The sequence below is a fragment of the Triturus cristatus genome, chromosome 11 (assembly GCF_964204655.1).
Source record: "Triturus cristatus chromosome 11, aTriCri1.1, whole genome shotgun sequence".
Taxonomy (NCBI): Eukaryota; Metazoa; Chordata; class Amphibia; order Caudata; family Salamandridae; genus Triturus; species Triturus cristatus.
The window spans coordinates 1,144,968,905-1,144,994,388 of record NC_140594.1 but is presented as its reverse complement, the minus strand read 5'-3'; the positions used below and the strand labels follow the sequence as shown (position 1 = coordinate 1,144,994,388).

Below are 25,484 nucleotides of genomic sequence, written 5' to 3'. Positions count from 1 at the left end.
ACTTCTAAAAAAAACCTGATGTTCCAGCTAATTCTAGTATCGAAAATGGGTAATACATAAAGTGCAAATCATCTTTACTGTATCCGTTACTTATTCAAGAAGAGGTTGCTACACACTTTTCCTAATCCAGCATGGTAGTTACCATTCCCCCATCATAGAGGAAAAATAAAGGGCAATAGTGAAAGTGAGCACCGTGCATAAAGTGCAAAGTGCAGTCTAATTGTCTGGTACAAAATACCTATAACAACAGAAAATAATAGTAGCTTTACCCAATACATAATCCCCATAGAGGAGAACAAAGTGCAGTAGTAAAAGTGAGCACAGTTAAAGTGAACACAGTTCACAAAGTGCAAAGGACATAAATTACCAAGTGCAAGTAACTAAGCCTAAACCACTTGCATATATCACTTGCAAATGATCATACAAAAAACCGAGCTTTTACAGTCCTAAAGTCCTGGAGATCGCGCTCTTCTCAGAAACTCCTCATTTTCCTATTTTCCACTTGCTTGGGATATCTTTTGTAGTATTTCTTGAGCTTCTTCAAGAATGGATCATAGATGAAACTGTCCTCTCCATAAAACGTTCATTTTGGACTGATGGACGATAGAAATTTTCGCTGCTGCACTCTCGAATTGACCCATCATGCCCACAAAGTCTTCCTGCTGGTGACGCACACATATCGGAGAACACTCTCACCTTGGATCCATCGGGTGGGACAATATTCTTCTTTTGAATCGCTTTAGTTAAAATGGCCTCTCTAATGCGGTAATCAGAGAAATTAACAATCATCGTCCTGGGATACTTGCATCCTGGATATTTCTGGGAGGGGACTCTATGGACCCTCATTATAGTAAGGTCCTTGGTACTTTCTCAAGTATATTTTCTCTGATCTTCGACTCATAACCAAAGGATTAGACTGACCATTGAAGTGTTCACTATCCTCCGGTATCCATGTAAAGCGCAAATTAGATCGTCTAGCGTAATTCTCCATCTCGTCTTTCTTTAACTGTGAGGTCAGCAGCTTTTTCTGGAGAGAGGCAATATCTGAGTCACATGACAGGGAGTGGTCCTCAATGTCAGATACACGTGCTCCAATTCTTTAAATCGCTCTGGTATTTGCTGTACCATATTCTCAATTTTCTCTAATCTCTCATGTACTAGAGAGAGCTCTTGGGCCTGAGAGGTTTAAAAGTCGTGTATTTCTCCCAAAATAGTCTCGAAAAGCTGTTGCATTTGGTGCGTTGAGACCAGTGGAGGCTGGCTCGTAATGTTGCTGCCCCTTGAAACGAAAGTCGTGTTTCTAGCCCCCTGCTGCTTAGGTGAATGGTTTCATCAGGAGACTGCGGGATACTGAGGGATACGATAACCCTGGGCAGCCTAGTATCTTGCATTCATGTATAGGCTGATCCAGACCTTTCCCTTGAGCAGACTGTATAGGCGCAGCTAGACCTGTCCCTTGTACAGACTGCCCTCTCTGACCCAGGTTATTACCAGATACATTTCCAGAGCAACTTGAAATACCACTCCAGGTGATGTACGGACAACAGGCAGTAAATTGGTGCCCATTTGTGTTGTCTTATCATTTTTAGAAAATACAGGTAGTCTTTAGGAGGATTGCCCACCCCTACCATCTTGTTATTCTCCTCAGCTACTTCTCTTACAGCCAGTTGCGCAGACCCTACCTCATTTCCATCCCAGTCAGTCTCTTGCTGAATGCCGGAGGACCATGGAACATCCACCTCCATTAACTTACGATTCTGCCTGAGGCCCCCGAGTCCTCCCTACCAGGGCCCCTATTGCTGTTATCCATTTCTGGCAATGACCCTGCGGAAGTAAGTGCCGGGGGAGAGGAACCTGGGAATACAAGATCCATTGCAGTATTCGCCGCCCCACTCTTCTTCTGTATAGCTCTTCCTCTCCTGGCTGCCGGAATTCGAGATTGCGCTGCTTTCCTCTTAGCCTTTAGAGTCAACGCTGGAGGGGTGGGTGCCTCAGCTGAAGCTCTTGCTCCTCGTACTGATCCCCTCAGGATCATCTGCTGCATACTTCACAGTCCATACCTCCAGAATGAGTGTCTCTAACTCCTACACTATAGATCACTGTGGGACACTGTAGTTCTGCTATATGGACACCATATAAGCCAAATACTTTTCCAGGCTACTTTCACACTTGCAGCCACAGAACCTCCCCACAAAAAACACAAAGGGACACCTACTCCAGTATCTGGACAGAGAATATGCCCTTTTCTTCACCTAAGAGCCTCCTCTGGCTTCGACATCAGCCATGGTGGCCTAAAGCCTCCATTTACCTCTTATCTCAGCACCAGTTCATTACCCCGTAGATTCTGCCATGTCATCACGGGGGTCAGATAATCCTCGACATAGCCGTAGTCTCCTTGCAGGATTTTTTCACCGTGGGTTCCGCTTGTTATCATCCTTGAGCCACTGAGCCCTTCATCGCAGCTTGCTGCTCAGGGCTCACCGCTTCCGTCTGCGCACGACCCGCAAGTAGTCTCACATGATGACAGGAAGGGGAGGAATGACGAGCCTCAGCAGCAGGGCACCGGGCTCGCCCACTGTTATGCCCGGGACTACATAGGAATTGTTTAAGATTTTTTGCACAACAGAACCCAATCCGGAAAAAATCATTGATCTCGTCTGTTTGGGTTGCCCTTTAGCAATATTCCGTGTTTCTGGGCGCTGTTTCTAAGGATATGAAGACCATTTTTGTTTTTGGTGGCTTATGTCAGTGAGAAATCTTTTGATCCTGGTTCCAAACTTGGTATGTGGTCATGTAGGAGGGTAATACAGTCCAAATTTGAAACTTCAGCCATGGTTGAGTCAAGTAGATTGAGATTCTATGCTCTGTAGTGTAATATTGTTTTAATTTTCTGGGAATTTACCTGATATTCATTGTTTTTGACGTAATTTCTTCTTGGCTTAATAAATTCCAGTCTTGGAATATTTTATATAATGCTAATAGGATGGCAGATTTCTGCATGTAGGATTACATTAGATGCTCCTTCCTTCCTGTGAATCGGACTGTTGATTTTATTATCTTCGATGTATGGGGTAAGTTCCAGGTAGTTCATTGAGTATTTAGAAACTGGTTTGGTAATGTATATATTCAGTTTGTTGACTGATAGTGTATACGACCAGGCAAGAGTTTGTGTAGACGCTCCCGTCTCAACGAGATATTGCCTATGGGATGCCCCTAGAAGATTTTGTGTTCTGTTATGGTGCACTTTCTGAATATCCTAGCTCCAGAAATTTCCTACCTTTCTCAAAGTGATGCGGACATACAGTGGGGCAAATGTGACCCCCAATTTCGGGGCCATGCATTTGTCGGAAAATCTTAATATGAAATGTGAAATAATGTACTGGAGCATCTCAATGATCATTTCATTTCTCTCCAGAATGTGTATGGATCTGGTTGACAGAGCTTTTCTTACCATTTCCAGCCCATTTTTGTGTCTATTTTTTTGTAAAGAGGCCCAGTGATTGTTGCTAGTAGACAATTCTTCTGCAGTTCAATGTTCTACAATTTCTGGAGTTTATCCTTTGAGTGATTAATGTAAGATGATAGGCTATGCAAGAAAAATTGTAGTTCTGAGTCTATCTTGGTTTGTGTATTTTTAGCATTATGTACATGGTAGCCATAACTGGGTGTTACATAAAGAGATATTGTTTCTCTTCCTATGTGATTATTTCCCTCTGGTACGATCTATCCATGTGAGTGTGTAGTGCTGTGGTTAGATTTCCGGGTAACTTTTCATAGTCGAGTCAACAGAGAGTTGTCTCATTATTTCTGTAATGTACTTATCAGTGTATATAGGAATACTATATTGAAACCTTTATCCACTATTTTTATACACAATATTGGTTTTGTTTGAGTTCATTAGGTGCCAAAATATGTGTCTTAGGCAGATACTTCAACTTTTTAAGATTTTTACCACACTTTTTGTCCGATCCTTTGTGACTACTGAATAAAAAAGGTCAATTGAGTTGCATTGAGGAAGGACTGGTGTGAAGGTAGTTCTAGTCAGTTTGATACTAATTCACGTTCTGTTTTCTTTATTTCAGAAAACCATCAAATTTCGAATCTTAACATCGTAGAAGTTACCATTGATTCAATTTCACTGAGCTGGGTACCAGGGACTAACGGAATACGCTCCTATTTGGTGAAAATGTCAGGAAATCCTTCCTCAAATGTTACCACACTTGTTGAATTTGTGTCCATCACAAATTTGATACCTGGAAATTACTACACATTCATAATCTCAGCTGTGTTTGAAAATGGTGATTTGGGAAATGAGTATGTAATATCAGAATATACAGGTGAGTATTTTCATTGTAAAAGTAATCTCATATGCAATTACAGATGCAATACCAATCGTGTAAAGATGTATAAACTGGATAATGTTACTAACTAACAAAACAACAACAGAAATATATAGATTATAAATTCAACAAGCAGAGACAACACCATTGCCTTGACTACAAATTTCATGGAAAGCATACCTTTATTGTATCTGCCTTAAAGAGAGTTCAGACTCTTAGATTTCATCTAATTGTGGTTATTATTTTGAAAACATTTTATGGAAGAAAGTTTGAAGAGAATAACAATTATATTCTGAACCAAGGATGTCATTACGATGGCGGACAGACTCAAGTCCGCCCGCAACCGTAACGGTGCATATGGCCGCCTGCCTGCAACGCGGCGGTCCCGCACATCAGATTACGATGTGACTGCCACCGTGGCAGTCGCATCATGCATTGTTCACATTGTGGTGGGTGCTGCTGGCTGCAGCACCCGCCGCAATGCTAAAAATGCATGTTATGCTTTTCACTGCACTGCGTGGCAGGCACCACGTGGTGCCTGCCACGTAGTGCAGTGAAATGTAGGGGTGTACCATGGGTACCCCCACAGTGCCTGGCTGAAGACGGCTGAAATGCCAGAAACCGGTCCTAGGAAGCTTGTTTCCGGTCCAGGGAAGACATGGCTTGGCAGTTCGGGCTGGACTGTTCCCATGAGGCACAGGGTCAGACTGATTTGCATATGGCCATGTCTGAACTGGGGTGGCAGAGTGGGCTAAAGAACGGTGATGGATTAAACCCAGATCAGTTGACTGGGGGTGAGTGCTTGCAATGTTCAACACTCCGTCCATCATTTCCTTTGGTTTTTGCTTTGTTCGCCATAAGTTGGCAGGGTATGCTCAGACGTGAGTCCCTTGCTCACTTTGCCACTGGATTCAAGCAAGCCTGGCTGAAGACGGCTGAAATGCCAGAAACCGGTCCTAGGATGCTTGTTTCCGGTCCAGGGAAGACATGGCTTGGCAGTTCGGGCTGGACTGTTCCCATGAGGCACAGGGTCAGACTGATTTGCATATGGCCATGTCTGAACTGGGGTGGCAGAGTGGGCTAAAGAACGGTGATGGATTAAACCCAGATCAGTTGGGTGAGTGCTTGCAATTTTCAACACTCCGTCCATCATTTCCTTTGGTTTTTACCCCCACGGTGCACCACCGCCCCCAACACAAGGGAGGCACGCAACTGGCCCCCGAATGCCTTATCTGCCACCCTTTAAATGGCGGTTTACCCGCCATGAAAAGGCCCGCTGTGGCCAGCATCCTAATCTGGCAGACAGTGCCTGCTAGGCACCGACACCATTTTATGCTATCTGGACAGTCCGCCAGGCAATCAGAATGATTGCCTGTGGTAGATCCGTGGCGGGCAGTCTTTGCGCCCACCACGGTCGCGGTATGATTCCCCCCGCCATCCGAATTTGGCGGGCGGAGAATCATTGTCTGATGGAGGATGGCCATCCACCGGACGGCTGGTGCTGGCAAACCCTCTGCCATCGTAATCACCACCCACGTTCCCAATTTAGGTTAGAGAGTACTCTTAAATTTCTACATGTCCCATGTTTAAATACCAGGCACCCTACCTTATAAACTGCAAGGTATTGATAGGTGTGACTCATTAATAATGAATAGGAAGTTTTTCACCTACCATAATGATGATTTTGAGAGGTCTGTCCACAGATTTAAACTAGACTTTGGCATGCCTGAAGCCAAGTTCTCCATTTCACACTACTGGATTGAAAAATAAGTGCTGCAATCCACAGGTGACCTTTAACTTTCCATGCTGTGAGTATAGCTTCTACTCCATATACTATGGCCTTCAAAGAGTGTTAGATAGGTGAATCTGGGACTAGCCACATGTTTACATGTTCTAGGGGTCAGAGCACATACACTGGGCATTGTTCCACACTTCCCTAATGTGCAGAGCTTTCAAACATGCAATAAAATAAGCAAACAATGTGGTGGATGCTCTAAGGAGCATTTTTTCAGATTGGAAATATGTTTACTTTGTGTTCATAACTAAGATTAGAGAATAAGGAACCAAAATGGCCTCCATTTTATTTGAACCAATTTTACTTTATTCCCTCATTTCACTTGGTTTAATGAATTATCTGAATCTAGCTTGACATCTATTATAATGGATATCTGCACTGTTTATTTGTGCTCTGTTTGCAGAGCATTGGACTTCACAATGCGAAAGATTGATCTGAGGGGATAAAAATGCTCTGAATTGCAAGTGCTTAAATAATATCGTATTATACACAGGACAATGAGCTTTGCTTTTCTGTATCCAGACCACATATTTTCCTTCCCCTGAGAAGAATTTGCAGTGCATGAAAAGCTTTTTGTTGATGAGTGTTTTAAACAATGTGGGTATTTATTATATGGCTTGGGTTCTAAGTTGATTGACAGAGACATAAAGCAGTATGCAAGATTGTTAATTATTTGATACCTTTACACGGTTAAATTAGAGGGATATTTTTAGCATCCTTAATGGCCACATTCTGATGACCTTTACCAGCTTTAATTGTATTTCACTTCTTGATCAGTTTTTATCTTTGGCAAAGACCATCACTTATGGCAAGATATCTACAGAGGTTGATGCTGTCAGTAAAGGATGCTATTGACTATTAGCACCATGCTGAGCAGGCAGCAGTCAATCTCGAGTATTCATTCTTTGACATTACTATTAGGAGTTCAAACTTTAGATAACTGCTTAAGAAATGTATGTAATAGGTACTCACATTCCTTTATTTTTTCTTTCAGTACCCAATGTCACCAATGATCTGAACGTCACCGATGTTTCCCTCAATTCTGTTTCCCTCAGTTGGCTACCACCGACTGGCAACAAAAGCTTCTATTTGATACAAGTGTTAGGTGACCCAGCCTCAAATGTGATGACATTCTATGAAAATGTGTCCATCACAAATTTAATACCTGGGAATTACTACACGTTCTTAGTCTCAGCTGTGTCTGGAAATGGTCTTCAGGGAGAGAGCAGCGTGATATCAGAATCCACAGGTGAGCATTTTCCATATGAAATTGAAACCATTTTGACAGTTTGCCATTTCAGGTATAATATCAATGTTCAGAACCCGAGAAATTAAATGTAAAAGATTGAAGAGAAAAGCGCAGTAACAAATGAAAGAGACAATAAAAGGTAATTTTGGCATATGCTCGAGACCTAGGCATGATTTCAGGCTCACTGCGACAGAGCACAGGTCGGATACACCCAACAGTTTCATCCCAGTCAACTATTTTTACCTTCTGACTTAGTCTCTGAAATGGAAGTTGAAATCCTCTAGCAGGGCAAGGCGGCAGACTTTATCTGAGGAAGTCCATTTAAAGCCAGGTAGTCTCTGGACACGGTCCCACTAAAGTCATCAATTTTGGCAGGAAAAGCTTAGAGCAAAAACAGTTCAATTTCGGCAGCCAAAGACGCCCGCTCGTCGGTCGGATACTTTTCTTGCCTTCACTGTCAAGTTTTCTTCATTCACACTTGAGGGCCTATTTATTTGCATAGCCCGCATCACAGGGAAAGGGCAAGAATGCACCATATTTATTCAGTACGCCGCATTTCTGACCTTTTCCCTTGCGCTGGTGCCACTTTGTCAGATTAGTTAGCGCCAATGCAGGCACCCTTGCACCATTGAACAAGGGCACCTGTGTTGTAGGGAGGATTGTGTTTTTCCAGGAAGGAGCACCATCATGCACAAAAACAATCCTGAGAGGCTTTTTCCTCCTTCTATGTGTGCTGCAGTATGCAGAACACACAGAAAGAGGAAAAAACAAGGACAAATAAAGGTATTTCTGCTCATTATGCATCTCCTGAGGAGTATATTTGTATTACATTCCCAGGTTTATAAGGTCTTGTAAATCTAGGAATGCATCAAAAGCCATGAGAGTTGTGTGTAAACACTCTTGCAACGCCCATGGAATGCCTACCCAGGGCAAAGTAAAGTTTTGGGCTGCGTTGTGTTACTCCATATTTTTTGAGCCACTCAAAGCCAAGCAAAGCAGCATTGCGTGGGTTTAGAAGTTTGTGTTGCTCCTGCACCAGATTGAGTGGTGAAAGTGTGACACAAACTGAGTCAAATATATTGCTCTTTTTTAAGCACAGCATTCTCCATCGGGGCAAGGCTGCAGGCTGAATCCCGAATTTAAAATAAGAAAGGATTGGTGCAAGAGTGTGCTGAACATATTTTTCAAGCATCAAAAAGCTCTGAGTGCGACTAAATTGAAATCTTTGGCTGCTAAATTCACACCTTGATTGGATTTTTTTAGGTGGTTGGTTCGAGCAATCTGGCAATTTGCCTAATTGCAAGCTATCCACATTGGGCTACTCGAACGTAAATCGAACATGACACAGGACTTCTGCCCCTGAAGGTGACCCGTGGGAAAGGCAGGGGTGTGTTCAGGGAAATGGCGGTCCTTTCCTCCTCAGCTACATGAAACGGATCCTAGGAACAACTTCTTATCTCACTGCTGTGGTGTACAACTGGTTATCTTTGGCCTAGAGGACAAAAGCTTCCCTCTCCTCTGGTCTCTTCTTACAATGACCTATGAATTGACAAGCTTCACTTTTATCCTTTTCAAGTTAATGACAATTCAGGAACCTTGCCAGCTGCCCTTCCTGAGCTGATAGTGGTTGAAGTGCCCTATGTCCAGTATATCCTGGCACAAAAGTATACAAAAGCTGCGGGATGAAATGCTTAAAGTAATCTCAGTTGACTGGTAGTTACTCAAGGCTGTATGCCACTCCAAAGTTATTTTGCACAACATCTGAGATTTCCCAATAGAAATTCCTACTCTGCTATTAGAATATCTCTATTTAGGAAATGGAAAATGGAATGTACAAAAATAGAGATTTCCTAATACGGATTCCTACTTTGTAGGAATAGCCATTAGGAAATCACTATCTAAGAGATGCTAAACTAACCATTCCTGTGGGCCCAAAGGCCAATAGGTATGAATGTTTTAGTCTAAGTTCCCCCTTTATGCAGCCTAAAAAGAAGTGGTGCGCATGTAGAGCCCTAGGGGCAAGTGTGTGCCTTATGGTGCCTTTTACAATTGCACCTGGTTACAATTGGCTTGGAATCGATGGTAATAGCATTTCCTAAATGCGCATTTTGCATTTAGGAAATGCTTTGTACATTTGGTTAGGAAATCACAAATAGGAAATCCCTATTTGCGATTTACTATTTAGGGAATTGCACAATGCAATTTCTACTGGGTAGAAACTAGAAACCACATTTCATGATTCCCCATCTTCCTTTGTACAGATTTAAAGGCAATTTAACATTTCTTAACGGACCAAAATTGAGATTCGTTCTCTTTAAGAATGCAAAATTCTTTCGGACATCTGGCCCTATGTGTGCAACCAATCATGTTTGTGCAGCATCATGAGGCTTTAGGTCCTTTTTAGGTCTCGCTGGCGTTGCAGCGCCAAGCGCTGCCGCCAACGAGTACTATTGTTGCCGTGTTTCCTCCCAAGGGAGACCAACCTGGGCACGAGCCGATTCTGCTCCGGGCACGAGCCGATTCTGCTCTGTGAACGCGCTTCACAGTGGAACAGCTTGTTTTTCTTGCCCCGCCCCTTCTTCGCTCCAGGCCTCACTTTCGTCCAGGGCTCCCTTGTTTTGCTGTAAGCTGGTACACAGACTCCGTCTCCGACATTTCCAAAAGGGGGAAACAGAAATAAAAGAATTTTGAAGCTGAAAGAAGAGTCCACTGGGGATCCGACTGACGACGTTCTCCTGAGGGCCTCGCGCTCCGGTCCTAACGGTGCACGGATTTCCCCTGCCGCCTGCGGTGAGTGTTAGCTCCAAGATAAGAGGCCTTTACCGGGCGGGTGGCTTTCCTGCTAGCAGATAGATTATTCTGGAGATGTGGTTTGTAAATAGGCCTGTTGCGAGAGGCCTTTCTCGTCTCAGCAGTTACAGGCAGGCGTCGTGGATCCGCAGGCTGTGGGCAGACAATAGTTTTATTTTTTTTCCGCGACTGTTTCTCCTTAAAACGCAGCCTAGCATGACGATGTGCCCCTCCCCAAACTAGGCCATTTGTTATTATCACAAGCTTCGCGCGCGCAATATGTTCTTAGAGGCCTAAACTGCACAGATCACGCGTGCATTAATCTAAATAGATTAATGCGGGATGTTCCGGTACCCCCCCGCCCCCTTCTTAAGGCTAACTACGTGTATTCGTGAGATGGACGGTAACACATACTAATACATTAACGGGACGGTGGTCTCGTGCTAAAGGCCACAACGGAGCTTGACGCAGTAGTAACCGCGATGTCAGTGGAATCTGTGTGAATAATTTGGATGGGGAAACCTTTTTTTTTGTTTGTTTTTATGCTGCAAAGGTCACAAATCGCCTACGACGTAATTCGGCGTCTTATGCAATTCCTAACTTTGACCGTACAGCACGTTGCTGGTACTCTTGTTAATGTTTACTAAAGTCGTAATGGGCTCAAAATCCAGATATGTAAATCTATATCGGTTGGTCTGACTTCACTTTTTACACGAGGGCTTCTTGGCTTGGCTGGTTTCGGTAGTTCTAGTGCAACGACAGAAGAAACAGAAATCAAAATAGCGAGACCGTGTCAGTTGTCCACTGAAGTGTAACCCCTTCGGGTGATCTAATTGTGAGAACTCAATGGTTTGAGTTGACTGCAATAGTCCACTATTCATTCTTCTGCCACAGATTCCATCTCCACAGGAGCAATCTATAATATCTGTTTCGAAAGCAGATGGCTACCATTTAGCCATGTTCAGCAGCGTCTCTGTGCAGCATGGCTAAAGGGAAAGTTAGGACAAGCATTTGCAATGCAATAGGTCTCGCATTTACGCGAGTTTGAGCTATTGACATTGCAAATGACAATGCCTTTTATTTTTGTTTTCATTTGTAAAACATAACTAAAAGGCATTGTCATTTGCAATGCCAATAGCTTAAACTCGCGTAAATGCGAGACCTATTGCATTGCAAATGCTTTTTTTTTTAACCAGCGGGGCACCCTCTATATTTCACTGATTCTAACATTCAGAAGAAGCACCATGCGACGCAAGGGGGTATCGTGTAAATAAAATTATTATTTTTTTAAACCCGCCACACCGCACTTTACCTTTAACATTACCACGCTGCGCCTTTCTTTTGTTGTGCACCCAAACATTTTTTTATTTCTTTAAATTACCAGCAGACTTTATTCCATTCGCCGGCCGGTAACTCTTCAGAGCTCAGCCCGGGGGCGGTCAGAACAAGCAGCACGAGAAGTGAGGGGGGACCATTTCCAACATTGTGTTTTTTTCCCACAGCGCGCCATGCTTTAACTTTGAGAATGCTGCTTCATATTGAATAATGACGCCCATGCCTTTCTTTTGTTGTGTGTGGCTCGCTCTTCAATGTGACAAACTTGTACCTTGCTGCTCAACTCTCTGGAGGCGGGGAGCTCACCACTCGCAGTTCCTTGTTTAACACTCTCAGAAGTCCATTGGGGCCGTGGCCACATGTATGTGGTGACGTAGGGTTTACGAGAGCATGCTCGGGAGGGATTCGGATTGTACCCGTTGCAGGGCTGCTTAAACGAGTTAATTTTTAAAATGGTGAATAGTCCCTGTTGATGCTTCTGCCCACCAGCTCATGCAGTGTCTGTCTTTCCACTGAAGCTGAAATTCTCAACCCACCCCTCCCTCGCACTTCATCCTGCTTGCTGCTGTTTAGCAGGGCGGTGCTATGTAATCTATAAATCACACGTGAAGCACATTATTTTTGGGATATTATACACATGCAGCATTGATATTTAATTTTGTTTTGCTTTAAAGGGAGTTTTACAGCAACCTATGTTTATCTATTGTTTGTACGGAAAGTTTTCACAAGCCCTAGAGCTTCCATTCATACCTTCATCCAAATTCCCTACAGTTCTGCTTTTTAATTTGGTCTGTGCATTATGTTTTCATCAGCAACGGAGTCTAAATGCACCGTGACACGCTCTTCTGACTCTAAAGCATTTTGTATTGAGTTAACGTTAACTTTTGTTTAGAGTCTGGCTCTTTTTGCAACATAACACGCTCTTATACTTCACAAACTGTAATAAAATATATTTTCTGTTTGCAATACATCTCCATGTGTAATTGCAATATGACACACTCTTTTGTTTCACTTTCCATAATGTTTTTTTTATTTTTAGGTAAGTTTGACAGCAACCTAGTTGCCCAAACATAATAGATTCATTTATTTTATGGTTGTGTGGGGGGGGGGGGGAGTATCGCCTGTCCTAGGATGATAGTGCATCATTACACACTACATCTAACACATTTGCAATTACATTTTTTTTTTATTGTTGATACAGGTAAAATACCTTTGCACTATTGATGCCCTCCATTAAGATTTATTTCTTGACGTGCAGCAACAGACTTCCCCAAACCATGTCAAAGTGTACCAAGACAAGTTCTCCTGCTTCCTCCACCATCATGGATTTTTATTTTTAATGTATGTAAAATTACTTTGCACTATTGGAGCGCTCCCTTACAAATTATTTGTGGAGTTGCAGCCACAACAGCAAACACCTTCCACAACGAAAAGTTAACTTCTAAGTTTATTAGTGTGTGCAATCCCTTGTCGCCCGCCTTAGGCTCTCACTGCACCATCGCAACACATAGAAGATAATATTTATGTTACAAGCAAATCCGCTTGGTATGGTAATGGCGCTCTCTCTCTCTTCCACAAATCAAATTCATTTTCGTTAGGGGTGGGTCCCACAGTGTAACTGCACCATCAAACACCCTCCCCAAATGTATGTAGTTTGTTTTATGTTTGCAGTAATTTTTAAAGCAACATACTTTCAACAAACTTTACATAATAAAATATTTTATTAATAGCTCAGCGGAATGATTTCAAACACAATGAACACTAAGCGCACTGTGACACACTTTTCCCATTCTCATTTCACAATCCTTTTCTTTTTGTGTTTATGGTGACTTAATACACTCTCACCTATAAGCTCTTTGTCTTCACTTTAGCACTCACTTATCACTCACAAAATTACCCACCTCCCCGCCCCAAAGCTCTCTCTCTCTCGCAAATGTTCAAAATATCACTATCTCCACATGCCTAGTAGCCCCTTTATTTTCTGGCGGCCTTGCTTCCAGGTGTTCTCTCAGCCTCTCAAGTGCCCAAACTTTGTAGATCTAAATCCCACTTCCTTCTATTCTCTCTCTCTTTAGTTTAGCCACACGTACTATCTGTGTCTCCCAGTATCTGTTATTCCCATAATACTTTTCCACTGCACGTCCTGCCACATAATTCCGCTACAAAAAAAACCTCATAGGTAAAAAACATTGTCATTTACACAAGGTCAATAACTCTAACTCTAAAAAATGCGAGATCTATTGCATTGAAAATGCTTTTTCATAAAGAGGTGTTGGGTGTGTGTCTAACAGAGAACTTGTTGTTAACAACCCTTGCAAGATGTGTTCTCCTGCAGTTGAAGGCATTTATGGCAATTGAACCCTTCAATGGTACCACTGAAGGCCAACAATCGTTAGCAGATGAAGAAGGGCTGTTTGGACATTTGGTTCTAGACCTACTCTTAGGCATAGGTGTTTCACATCTGCTAGTGTACAGGAACATGCTAGCGGTCCACCCATGCCAAAGATGGGTCTCAGGCACATTTTGATGCCAGTTTACCCCAAAGTTAACTATTCTTAAGACTTGCAGTGCTCCAGCAACATTTTTCCCACTCCTGGAAACGTAAGAAGATGATGCTGTCCATGCATTTAAACCTTTTAATATGCATCACAGGTCACCAGGGCAGTTCACTCTTTAGTCTATCTAAATGTATGCCATCATTATGATTTCTACCCCACATCTACATTTTTAGCCATTAAAATAATCCTACCTCTTGTCATACATAATCTTTCATCTGTATGAACAGACAGCTTAGCTTTTCGTTCCCCTCTTCAAATTGTTGCTCCTAATTTCATCATCGGACGGAGCCTCGGCGGCAAGGCCACATGTCTGTGCAGCAGCAGGGTCTCCTCGTCTTCATTTCCATGCTTCACCGTGGACTCTTGGCTGTAAATCAAGAACCACTCCATGGAGCAGACACTGTAAACACTTGTATCATAAGTGGGGAGTGGAGAAAGGGCAGTAAAACCAGGGCAAGGGGTGTGCAGCGAACAGGAGTTGGTTAGGTAGTCTGTGGAGGTCCCTGTTGTACCAGGTAAGTAACAGTATGGAAGTACAGAAGTGCAAGAGAAAGTTAATAACAAGTTCAAAGTTTATTGTGAGGGCTCTGGTTGGGAGTATGGATCCTTGACGTTTCACCACAGTAAACCAGACCCAGGGGCATCCCCTGCAGCTTGCAGTCTTTACATGTCTATTTGTTGCTTATTAGCTCAGTAACTGAGAAGAGGGGTCCTAAATGAATCCCACTTGCTTTATAATTAACGCAATGCTCCAGACTGTGGATGAGCATCAGTAGAAATCCCCTCCAGCATTTGCAGAATATCATTTCAATGTTTGCATCCAAGCACACCTTCACACTTCTACCCCCAGAGCTGATCAGCACTCCTTGCTCAAGCGGTGGCCTACTGGCGACATAACAATGAACTGACTGTTTACCTCACATTAGCACCTATCAAAGTACCTGATGTAGCCCTATCTGCACATGTAAATATTGGGGTTTCTCTCTACAGTATTGCATTCTCAAATGGCACGTCATCTCAAATGTCCCCTGTATATTCTAAAATGCAGCATAAATATCTGATCTTTACCTGAACCCTCTGGTGGTCACCTCTCATTTTGCCCTTCCATCCTTTGCATGCCTCTTCTACTTGAAATAATCTTCCTCATAGTCACACCTATGTTTGCCTTAATTTCTGTTGACATATTTCAGCAAATTGCAAACAACTCATTTTAAAGATCACAACCTCTCCTTTTTCTGAAAATGACAACCTAATACTAGCTAACCTCCACTAGATAATCTATTAACCCCACCAAATACAGGGACTCGCTCATCCCTCTTTTCTTCTATACTGAGCCATCCTCCTCAATTGTGGCAGTCTCAGATCCTGTCCTTGGGTATTCAGCTCCATCCTTGAGTCCTGGTTGGACTGTGGCTAGCCACAATTATTCCACGTCAAGAGAGTTAAGCTTTGAACATCATTGTTAATGCATATGTATATTTTGTGTGCTTGTACTGTTAAAAGTGTCACCGTTTATTTTGTATCCCTCACTTTTTTAGATACCCGAGCAGTGGTTCTTAGATGTTACTCTGTTGTTGTGGCCGCAATTCAGAACTAGTGTCTCAATGAATTTTCCCTTATTGATTGCTCCCCAAGGTTTCTAAACTACATGTCGTCATTGAGTACCTCGGTTGGAATAGGTGGATAATTTTCAATGCGGGCTCTACTCCTGATGGAGATTACAGTCCTATGCTTCAATTCTGACAATGTTTTCGTGCTGTGAGGATATATTTTCAGGAGCTGGTTTAATACTAACTAATATCCAACAATGAGGTGTAAAGTTATATTTTTCTGGATAGCCACGTAGGAATTCATACAACCCCTTCCCTGCTGCAACATTTGTGTACAGGCACAATCTTCAAAACTTTCATATTCCATCAATTTAAATTGAGGTATTATTAATAGTGACATTTTTACCAGCAAAAGGTTTTTAAATGGATCTATGTTTTATTAGAGAAATGTTTTTAAAACTTTATACCTTAGGAAGAGTATCTTTACAATGTGTTAATCAGCAGCATGAGAATTACTTTTTATGTGTTGAAATGTTGAATTCAGGAATGTGGATTCAAATTGCACCTTTTGTATACCTTTATTCATTTCAATCTTTAAATGTGTAACTATGTAATTTAGTAAATCCTATTAAATCCTGCTCTTTCTCTGGACTCTTTGCCTTTGTGTGAACAAAAAGAAATCAGCAAGTTTGGTCAAACAGTGCTGAATCCTCAAACATCTCAAATAATGAAATCTACATTTTTGTGAGATTAATGCTCCAGGGAGGGCCAGGAGCAAGGGTTACTGTTGCCCTGTGGGGAGCAAGTATAGCACTCAGCCACAATGAAAGACTTCGGGGTTGGGATGATGCTATATCAGACCGAGAGCTAATATTAGATTTCAACCATGACAGGAGATGTTTGGCAGCTAGCAGACATGCCTTTATTAATCTCACACAGGGAGACCCTGATAAAAACATTAGTCCTGTGTTGTGACCGCAATCATGCCCAAAGCTGTTAGGTAGGCAGGCATGGCCTCTATTTAATCCTTCTGGCAGATCCCCAGGAGGGGAATAGAACTGTATTGTAACCCTAAACAAGCTGCTGAAAATAGAGGTGATAACCTCAAAGATCAGTAATCGAGTTGAGAGTCATGGTTCTCAGTCTCTGTGGTCTCGGCTGGGTAATCACTGCGGTCTCCATTCGTGTGGTGTAACCTGTCGGTCCCCTTTAAATACCAGTGTTGCTGTGGCTTCAGCACATAGTAGCACCATGTCCAGCATCACCATGTATGACCTTTTTAATATTACTGGTCGTCATCTTCGAATGGTACTCACTTGGTCTAATCTACATTAATTCTAACCTTATCTGTAATCGGGGTAGTTTGCGCTTTAATGTCTTAGAGAGAATAAATATCTGAAAACAAATCCTTGATTTTCTAATCATTACAGACCATGAAATCTATAGCCAGAAATGCATTTCCTAGTCCTTATTAAGTCCCTCTTGGGCAGTGTTAAACCTAAGGAGGGTTTTTGTTTCCTATCGTCTTAGTCTAAGTTTTAGACCACTCACTCTTATGTGCCTGTGGACTTGTTCAATCCCTATGAATGTGAAAGCTGATGGTGCTCTAGATAGTGTTCCAACAGTGGTTGTTTGGTGTCCCATTTATGGGTGTTCCGGTAGTGTTCCTAGATTCGTTGTTTAAGTTATCTGAACATACTACCTAAATTTATCTTGTGATGGGGAATTTGATGATATAGATCACAAAGTTGCTATTGCAATTGATCCAAGTAATGATTTTATATTTTGTCCCTTTCAGTATGATAAGTTATTTTTCTTTATTATTCACAAGTTTGCAGGTGGAACAATCATGGCCGCTAAAGAATACCTGTTGTTTGAAGAAGGTGCTATTCTTGATTCATGCATCCTGGAAGTGTCATGTACTTAGGAATTGGTTTTTTGTTTTTTTTAAATATTTTTTTATTGAGCAGGAAAAAACAGACATAATAATCATGGATACCCAATCTCACATTTCATTACACAATAAATTGCATACATTCATATTCTATTTTATATCATATATAACCAGCATTCTATATAAAAAAACATGGATTACCTAAAATACAGATGCAAGAGTACCAAAAATATTGCTGCAAACTGGGAGCGATCTAACAGTTAAAACAAAGTTTATAGATTAACACCCCTAATTTTACACAGAGGATACCCTGCTTTGCACATTCTCGTTTGCAAATGTCACCAGAACATTGCCCTCCCAAGTCGCTCCAAATCTACGAAGTGCCCCTACCCTTCTTGAGTAAACCTCTTCAAATTGGTAGGTCCGGTCCAACTTAGGAAGCCACTATCCCATTATAGGCATCCTCGGTGATCTCCAATTTTCCAACACCAAGGATCTAGCTACCACTATAGCTATGAAAACAAAGTATTACCTATGTTTTGGTAGCTGACTACCTGAGCGAGAAAAACCAAATAAGGCCAGCGACATTGATGATAGGATAACCAAAGACATACAATCACTAATAAACCTAAAAACCTCCTCTCAAAAGTATTGCAGTCTCGGACATGTAAACAATATATGTATCCCTTCACCTGCCCCCATAAAATTGAAACTCAAACATTCATTCGGGATTGATGGAAACCAATTATGTAGTCTGAGGGGAGTATAATACACCAACCAACTAGAAAGAAAAGACATTCTCAGAGCTTTATTCCCACACTCGCACACTTGTTGCCATTTCTGAATGTTAAACAAACAATTAGTTTCCTGAGCACTTTTAGGAAGCATTACCTCAAAGAGATTCTTATTCGTACCCTGGGGAGTAACCAATACCAGTTTCCAACACCACTCATTCAACTCAAAGCCTGCTTTTAGGATTATTCTTTCCCTCTCATTAATTATGTTGTAGTTATTTATAAGAAAGCATGCTATCTGCCTAAAACTTAACCACAGCTCTCGACTTTGGGGTTCAAATTGCAATACAAATGATCCCCATGCTATGAAATTGGTACCATTATAGAAACCACCTAGCTTACAAAATCCTAGATTATTATAGGACTGCAGTCCCTTTTGTGAAAGGTGGAGACCCCATAGCTCACAGACTTAGAGAGAGGTGTATGCGTGGCATGTTGGAACACTGTAAGTTTTATAAACCGCTGCGTATGATTTGTAATTATATTTACGACCTTATATCTTGTTTTCTTAGGTAATTTTGTAGTGGGCAAAAATGCTGGTAGCTTAATTGCGCTTTCTGTTAGCATAAGACTTAACAAAAAATTTTCACATTTCGACGAAGGGGCCGCTAGCTGAGTTAGTAAGATAACTAACGCAGCTTGAGAATAAGTAGAGAAGTGAGGTAGTGCAAGCTTCCCCCCTGCTCAACATCTAATTGTAAAATGGATAGTTTGACCCAAGGTTTTGATTTGCCCATAAAATGTCACAGATAACTTTATCCACTTCATTAAAATATGGGAATGATATGTTTAAAGGAAGATTTAGAAACAGAAACATCAGCAAGGGAAGTATAGACATTTTTAATGGGAAACCCTGCCTCCTATAGACAGAGGTAAAAGCGACCATCTTTCTAAGAGTTTATATGAAACAGTCAAGAAAAATTGGCCTGATTAACCTTAGACCACCTCCCCCCACCCCTTTAAATGCCTAGATTTCCCCTAGTGCGGATTTGTTGTTTGCCTTATCTAAGGTCAGATATAAAATCATATCATCAGCAAACAGCTTAATTTTTGCCATTCCTGTTAGGGGAGCCAGAATTGATGTGTTAGAGCTGATCTTTATTGCCAGTGGCTCAATAAAAAGGGAAAATAGAAGGGGGGAGAGGAGGCAACCCTGCCTAGTACCCCACCTAATCACCACTTTACCCGCCTGATCCGCAGATATGATTAATTTTGCAATTGCCCCTTATAAATTCCTCTTAACATTTCTATCAGTGGGGTGCAAAACCAAACTTCCCTAAAATAAAAATAAAAGAGCGTGCCAATCCACTAGATCGAATGCCTTTTCTGCATCCATCATTACGATAGCCACTCTATCCTTTCTGACTGAAAAATAATTGATAGCTTGAATTTAAAAAAAGGTATTCATAGCCATCAACCAACCGGGCAGAAACTCTGTTTCGTCAGCGTGTACCACCTGTTGCGCACATCCTGAGATCCCATTTGCCCAAATGTTCATACAAAGCTTGTAGTCTACATTTAATAGACCTATTGGGTGATAGGAGCTTAGGCCCTTAGGTTCCTTATCTTTCTTCAGGATAGTAATCACACCTGATTCCTTGAATCTGTCAGAGACAGCAACCCACCCATAATCTGATTGTACAGGAATAATAAAAAATAACAAAAAAGGGGAGAGATCATCCAAAACCAGCTTATAGACTTCAATCGGTATTCCATCATTACCACTTACCTGAGCACTAGCCATTCCTGTTACAATTTCAGTTAGTTCTGCGGGTGAAATTAGTTCATTCAGAGCCTTACAATTATCCTTAGTAATCATGGGTAACTGAACTTCTGGAAAAAATTCCTCAAGGACCTGGGTGTTAACTAGCTGGGTCTCTGCATAAATTTTCTTAAAGTGAGAAACAAACATTTCGGCAATTTTATCTTTATCACTAACTGGACTCGCAGTGCTTGGGTCTCTTATTTGTGGAATTAGTTGCCTACTCTGTTGTGTTTTATTTGACCAGGCTAATAATTTTCCTATCTCTTGGATTTCTTCGTATACTTCTGTTGAAAAGCTTTGCTTCCAGAGATCTCTTCGAGAATAAAACAAAAATTGAATTGCTCTATTGCCCTTATTAATTCCTGCTGAAGAAACTCCTCCTCAGGATCTCCTAGGGGCCTGGACGTAAGATCTCCCCTAGCTCGATCTACAGGTATTCTTCGATCTTATGTTGCTTCACTTTATGTAGATTAGCCTTATATGCAATTACCCATCACTGAAAAGAGCCCTTATCAGCTTTCCAGACCATAACACCTGATTCTGTAATATTATTCTCTTTATAAAACTACTGTATAAACTCACGAATTTTGGAGATCCATATTGGATCCGAGAGCAATTCAGTATCAAAGTACCACCTTAATTTTTTTTATTAGGGGTGGGTAAATATATTACCAGGGAGACTAATGAATGATCAGAAAACAAATTAGAAAAAATGACAGATTCCCCTCTTACAATTTGGTTATTTCTCAAGATGAAGTCCAATCGTGAAGCTGTTTTAAATCTAGCTGAATAGCGTGTAAACTGAGTAAAGCCTGGGTGATCTACCCGCCAAGGATCGAATAGGGCAAAATCTTCTTTGATGATTCTTAATAATCTAGCCGTCTTTGGTTGTAATTGCTGTTTACCCTTATTTGACGTATCTAGGCCTAAATCTTGAATAAAATTAAAATCGTCTCCCATAACTGGAGCCATGGGCATTTATCAACAAGCCATATATCTGTTTCAAGGTCTTAATGTCATCATAAATTGGCCCATAGTATTTCAACAACACTAGCCCTACCCCATTAACTTGGACTTCAATCCAAATCCATCTTGCTCCTTCATGCCGAATCATTTTTCCCACCTCCCAATCTAGCGCAGATGAAAGTCAAATACCCACCCTCCATACTTCAGTATGTGCCGAAGCAAAGTATGCCTGAGCATACTTCCTGGGGTGTGATAAATTAGGGGAGTTGGACTTAAGGTGTGTCTCTTGCAAAAAAATCATCTGTGGGGAGAATGAGTCGAACCATTTTAACATTGTTCCTCATTTCTGTACATTTAAAAACCCATTTACGTTGCACGAGATTAACTTTAGTGGTTGTGATGTTCTTCAGGATAACACATAGCACCTTAACACAACCAACTAATACATTTTAAACTCTCCCCTTTGCAAGACCTTAATTTGTACTGTCTCCTTTGTTGAAGTTACCTCTAACCCCTCAGTGACATAAAGACCGCAGCATACCCCTTGACCCCTGAACTTGGTTACGTTGCAATCCTGTTTCTTGTTCATTACTGGCCTGCTATTTCCTGCCCATTTTTTTATAATCCTTCACCCCACCACCCCACCACCCCCTACCTTCCAAAGCTACCTGAGGAAGGGGGTAGCCCTTACCTCCTTTCCTCAGCCAACCCATCAAACAAAGGCGCCTTGTCCTGGCACCTGGTTGTACGTCTATCCACCTCCCCCTTGGTGCTGTATATCCTATGACTTGTAACCCTCGGAGTATCTCCTGTATAAAGTACTACCATCAACAAACAGTGCTTGTGCTTTAAGTGCCCACACAGACCAAGAAATATCAAGCTGGAACTGGTTTTATTGGCCAAAGCCTAAAACCCCTCAACATAGGAAAAGGCAACTCATTTCTTGCACACACAAAACACATGCATATAAGAATCCTTGTCTGCCGGAACTTCTAAAAAAAACCTGATGTTCCAGCTAATTCTAGTATCGAAAATGGGTAATACATAAAGTGCAAATCATCTTTACTGTATCCGTTACTTATTCAAGAAGAGGTTGCTACACACTTTTCCTAATCCAGCATGGTAGTTACCATTCCCCCATCATAGAGGAAAAATAAAGGGCAATAGTGAAAGTGAGCACCGTGCATAAAGTGCAAAGTGCAGTCTAATTGTCTGGTACAAAATACCTATAACAACAGAAAATAATAGTAGCTTTACCCAATACATAATCCCCATAGAGGAGAACAAAGTGCAGTAGTAAAAGTGAGCACAGTTAAAGTGAACACAGTTCACAAAGTGCAAAGGACATAAATTACCAAGTGCAAGTAACTAAGCCTAAACCACTTGCATATATCACTTGCAAATGATCATACAAAAAACCGAGCTTTTACAGTCCTAAAGTCCTGGAGATCGCGCTCTTCTCAGAAACTCCTCATTTTCCTATTTTCCACTTGCTTGGGATATCTTTTGTAGTATTTCTTGAGCTTCTTCAAGAATGGATCATAGATGAAACTGTCCTCTCCATAAAACGTTCATTTTGGACTGATGGACGATAGAAATTTTCGCTGCTGCACTCTCGAATTGACCCATCATGCCCACAAAGTCTTCCTGCTGGTGACGCACACATATCGGAGAACACTCTCACCTTGGATCCATCGGGTGGGACAATATTCTTCTTTTGAATCGCTTTAGTTAAAATGGCCTCTCTAATGCGGTAATCAGAGAAATTAACAATCATCGTCCTGGGATACTTGCATCCTGGATATTTCTGGGAGGGGACTCTATGGACCCTCATTATAGTAAGGTCCTTGGTACTTTCTCAAGTATATTTTCTCTGATCTTCGACTCATAACCAAAGGATTAGACTGACCATTGAAGTGTTCACTATCCTCCGGTATCCATGTAAAGCGCAAATTAGATCGTCTATGGTAATTCTCCATCTCGTCTTTCTTTAACTGTGAGGTCAGCAGCTTTTTCTGGAGAGAGGCAATATCTGAGTCACATGACAGGGAGTGGTCCTCAATGTCAGATACACGTGCTCCAATTCTTTAAATCGCTCTGGTATTTGCTGTACCATATTCTCAATTTTGTCTAATCTCTCATGTACTAGAGAGAGCTCTTGGGCCTGAGAGGTTTAAAAGTCGTGTATTTCTCCCAAAATAGTCTCGAAAAGCTGTTGCATTTGGTGCGTTGAGACCAGTGGAGGCTGGCTCGTAATGTTGCTGCCCCTTGAAACGAAAGTCGTGTTTCTAGCCCCCTGCTGCTTAGGTGAATGGTTTCATCAGGAGACTGCGGGATACTGAGGGATACGATAACCCTGGGCAGCCTAGTATCTTGCATTCATGTATAGGCTGATCCAGACCTTTCCCTTGAGCAGACTGTATAGGCGCAGCTAGACCTGTCCCTTGTACAGACTGCCCTCTCTGACCCAGGTTATTACCAGATACATTTCCAGAGCAACTTGAAATACCACTCCAGGTGATGTACGGACAACAGGCAGTAAATTGGTGCCCATTTGTGTTGTCTTATCATTTTTAGAAACTACAGGTAGTCTTTAGGAGGATTGCCCACCCCTACCATCTTGTTATTCTCCTCAGCTACTTCTCTTACAGCCTGTTGCGCAGACCCTACCTCATTTCCATCCCAGTCAGTCTCTTGCTGAATGCCGGAGGACCATGGAACATCCACCCCCATTAACTTACGATTCTGCCTGAGGCCCCCGAGTCCTCCCTACCAGGGCCCCTATTGCTGTTATCCATTTCTGGCAATGACCCTGCGGAAGTAAGTGCCGGGGGAGAGGAACCTGGGAATACAAGATCCATTGCAGTATTCGCCGCCCCACTCTTCTTCTGTATAGCTCTTCCTCTCCTGGCTGCCGGAATTCGAGATTGCGCTGCTTTCCTCTTAGCCTTTAGAGTCAACGCTGGAGGGGTGGGTGCCTCAGCTGAAGCTCTTGCTCCTCGTACTGATCCCCTCAGGATCATCTGCTGCATACTTCACAGTCCATACCTCCAGAATGAGTGTCTCTAACTCCTACACTATAGATCACTGTGGGACACTGTAGTTCTGCTATATGGACACCATATAAGCCAAATACTTTTCCAGGCTACTTTCACACTTGCAGCCACAGAACCTCCCCACAAAAAACACAAAGGGACACCTACTCCAGTATCTGGACAGAGAATATGCCCTTTTCTTCACCTAAGAGCCTCCTCTGGCTTCGACATCAGCCATGGTGGCCTAAAGCCTCCATTTACCTCTTATCTCAGCACCAGTTCATTACCCCGTAGATTCTGCCATGTCATCACGGGGGTCAGATAATCCTCGACATAGCCGTAGTCTCCTTGCAGGATTTTTTCACCGTGGGTTCCGCTTGTTATCATCCTTGAGCCACCGAGCCCTTCATCGCAGCTTGCTGCTCAGGGCTCACCGCTTCCGTCTGCGCACGACCCGCAAGTAGTCTCACATGATGACAGGAAGGGGAGGAATGACGAGCCTCAGCAGCAGGGCACCGGGCTCGCCCACTGTTATGCCCGGGACTACATAGGAATTGTTTAAGATTTTTTGCACAACAGAACCCAATCCGGAAAAAATCATTGATCTCGTCTGTTTGGGTTGCCCTTTAGCAATATTCCGTGTTTCTGGGTGCTGTTTCTAAGGATATGAAGACCATTTTTGTTTTTGGTGGCTTATGTCAGTGAGAAATCTTTTGATCCTGGTTCCAAACTTGGTATGTGGTCATGTAGGAGGGTAATACAGTCCAAATTTGAAACTTCAGCCATGGTTGAGTCAAGTAGATTGAGATTCTATGCTCTGTAGTGTAATATTGTTTTAATTTTCTGGGAATTTACCTGATATTCATTGTTTTTGACGTAATTTCTTCTTGGCTTAATAAATTCCAGTCTTGGAATATTTTATATAATGCTAATAGGATGGCAGATTTCTGCATGTAGGATTACATTAGATGCTCCTTCCTTCCTGTGAATCGGACTGTTGATTTTATTATCTTCGATGTATGGGGTAAGTTCCAGGTAGTTCATTGAGTATTTAGAAACTGGTTTGGTAATGTATATATTCAGTTTGTTGACTGATAGTGTATACGACCAGGCAAGAGTTTGCGTAGACGCTCCCGTCTCAACGAGATATTGCCTATGGGATGCCCCTAGAAGATTTTGTGTTCTGTTATGGTGCACTTTCTGAATATCCTAGCTCCAGAAATTTCCTACCTTTCTCAAAGTGATGCGGACATACAGTGGGGCAAATGTGACCCCCAATTTCGGGGCCATGCATTTGTCGGAAAATCTTAATATGAAATGTGAAATAATGTACTGGAGCATCTCAATGATCATTTCATTTCTCTCCAGAATGTGTATGGATCTGGTTGACAGAGCTTTTCTTACCATTTCCAG

General features: G+C 42.0%; 1 protein-coding gene across 1 annotated transcript in view; it reads left to right on the top strand.

Annotated features, from left to right (window-relative positions):
• Positions 1-25,484, top strand: part of LOC146788598 (tenascin-X-like) — a 694,637-nt gene that overhangs the window by 70,649 nt on the left and 598,504 nt on the right. Inside the window, exons 9-10 of the mRNA XM_085633173.1 lie at positions 4,083-4,337; positions 7,130-7,384. Coding sequence (XP_085489299.1) covers positions 4,083-4,337; positions 7,130-7,384 — 510 coding nt within the window. The remainder of the gene's footprint in view (positions 1-4,082; positions 4,338-7,129; positions 7,385-25,484) is intronic.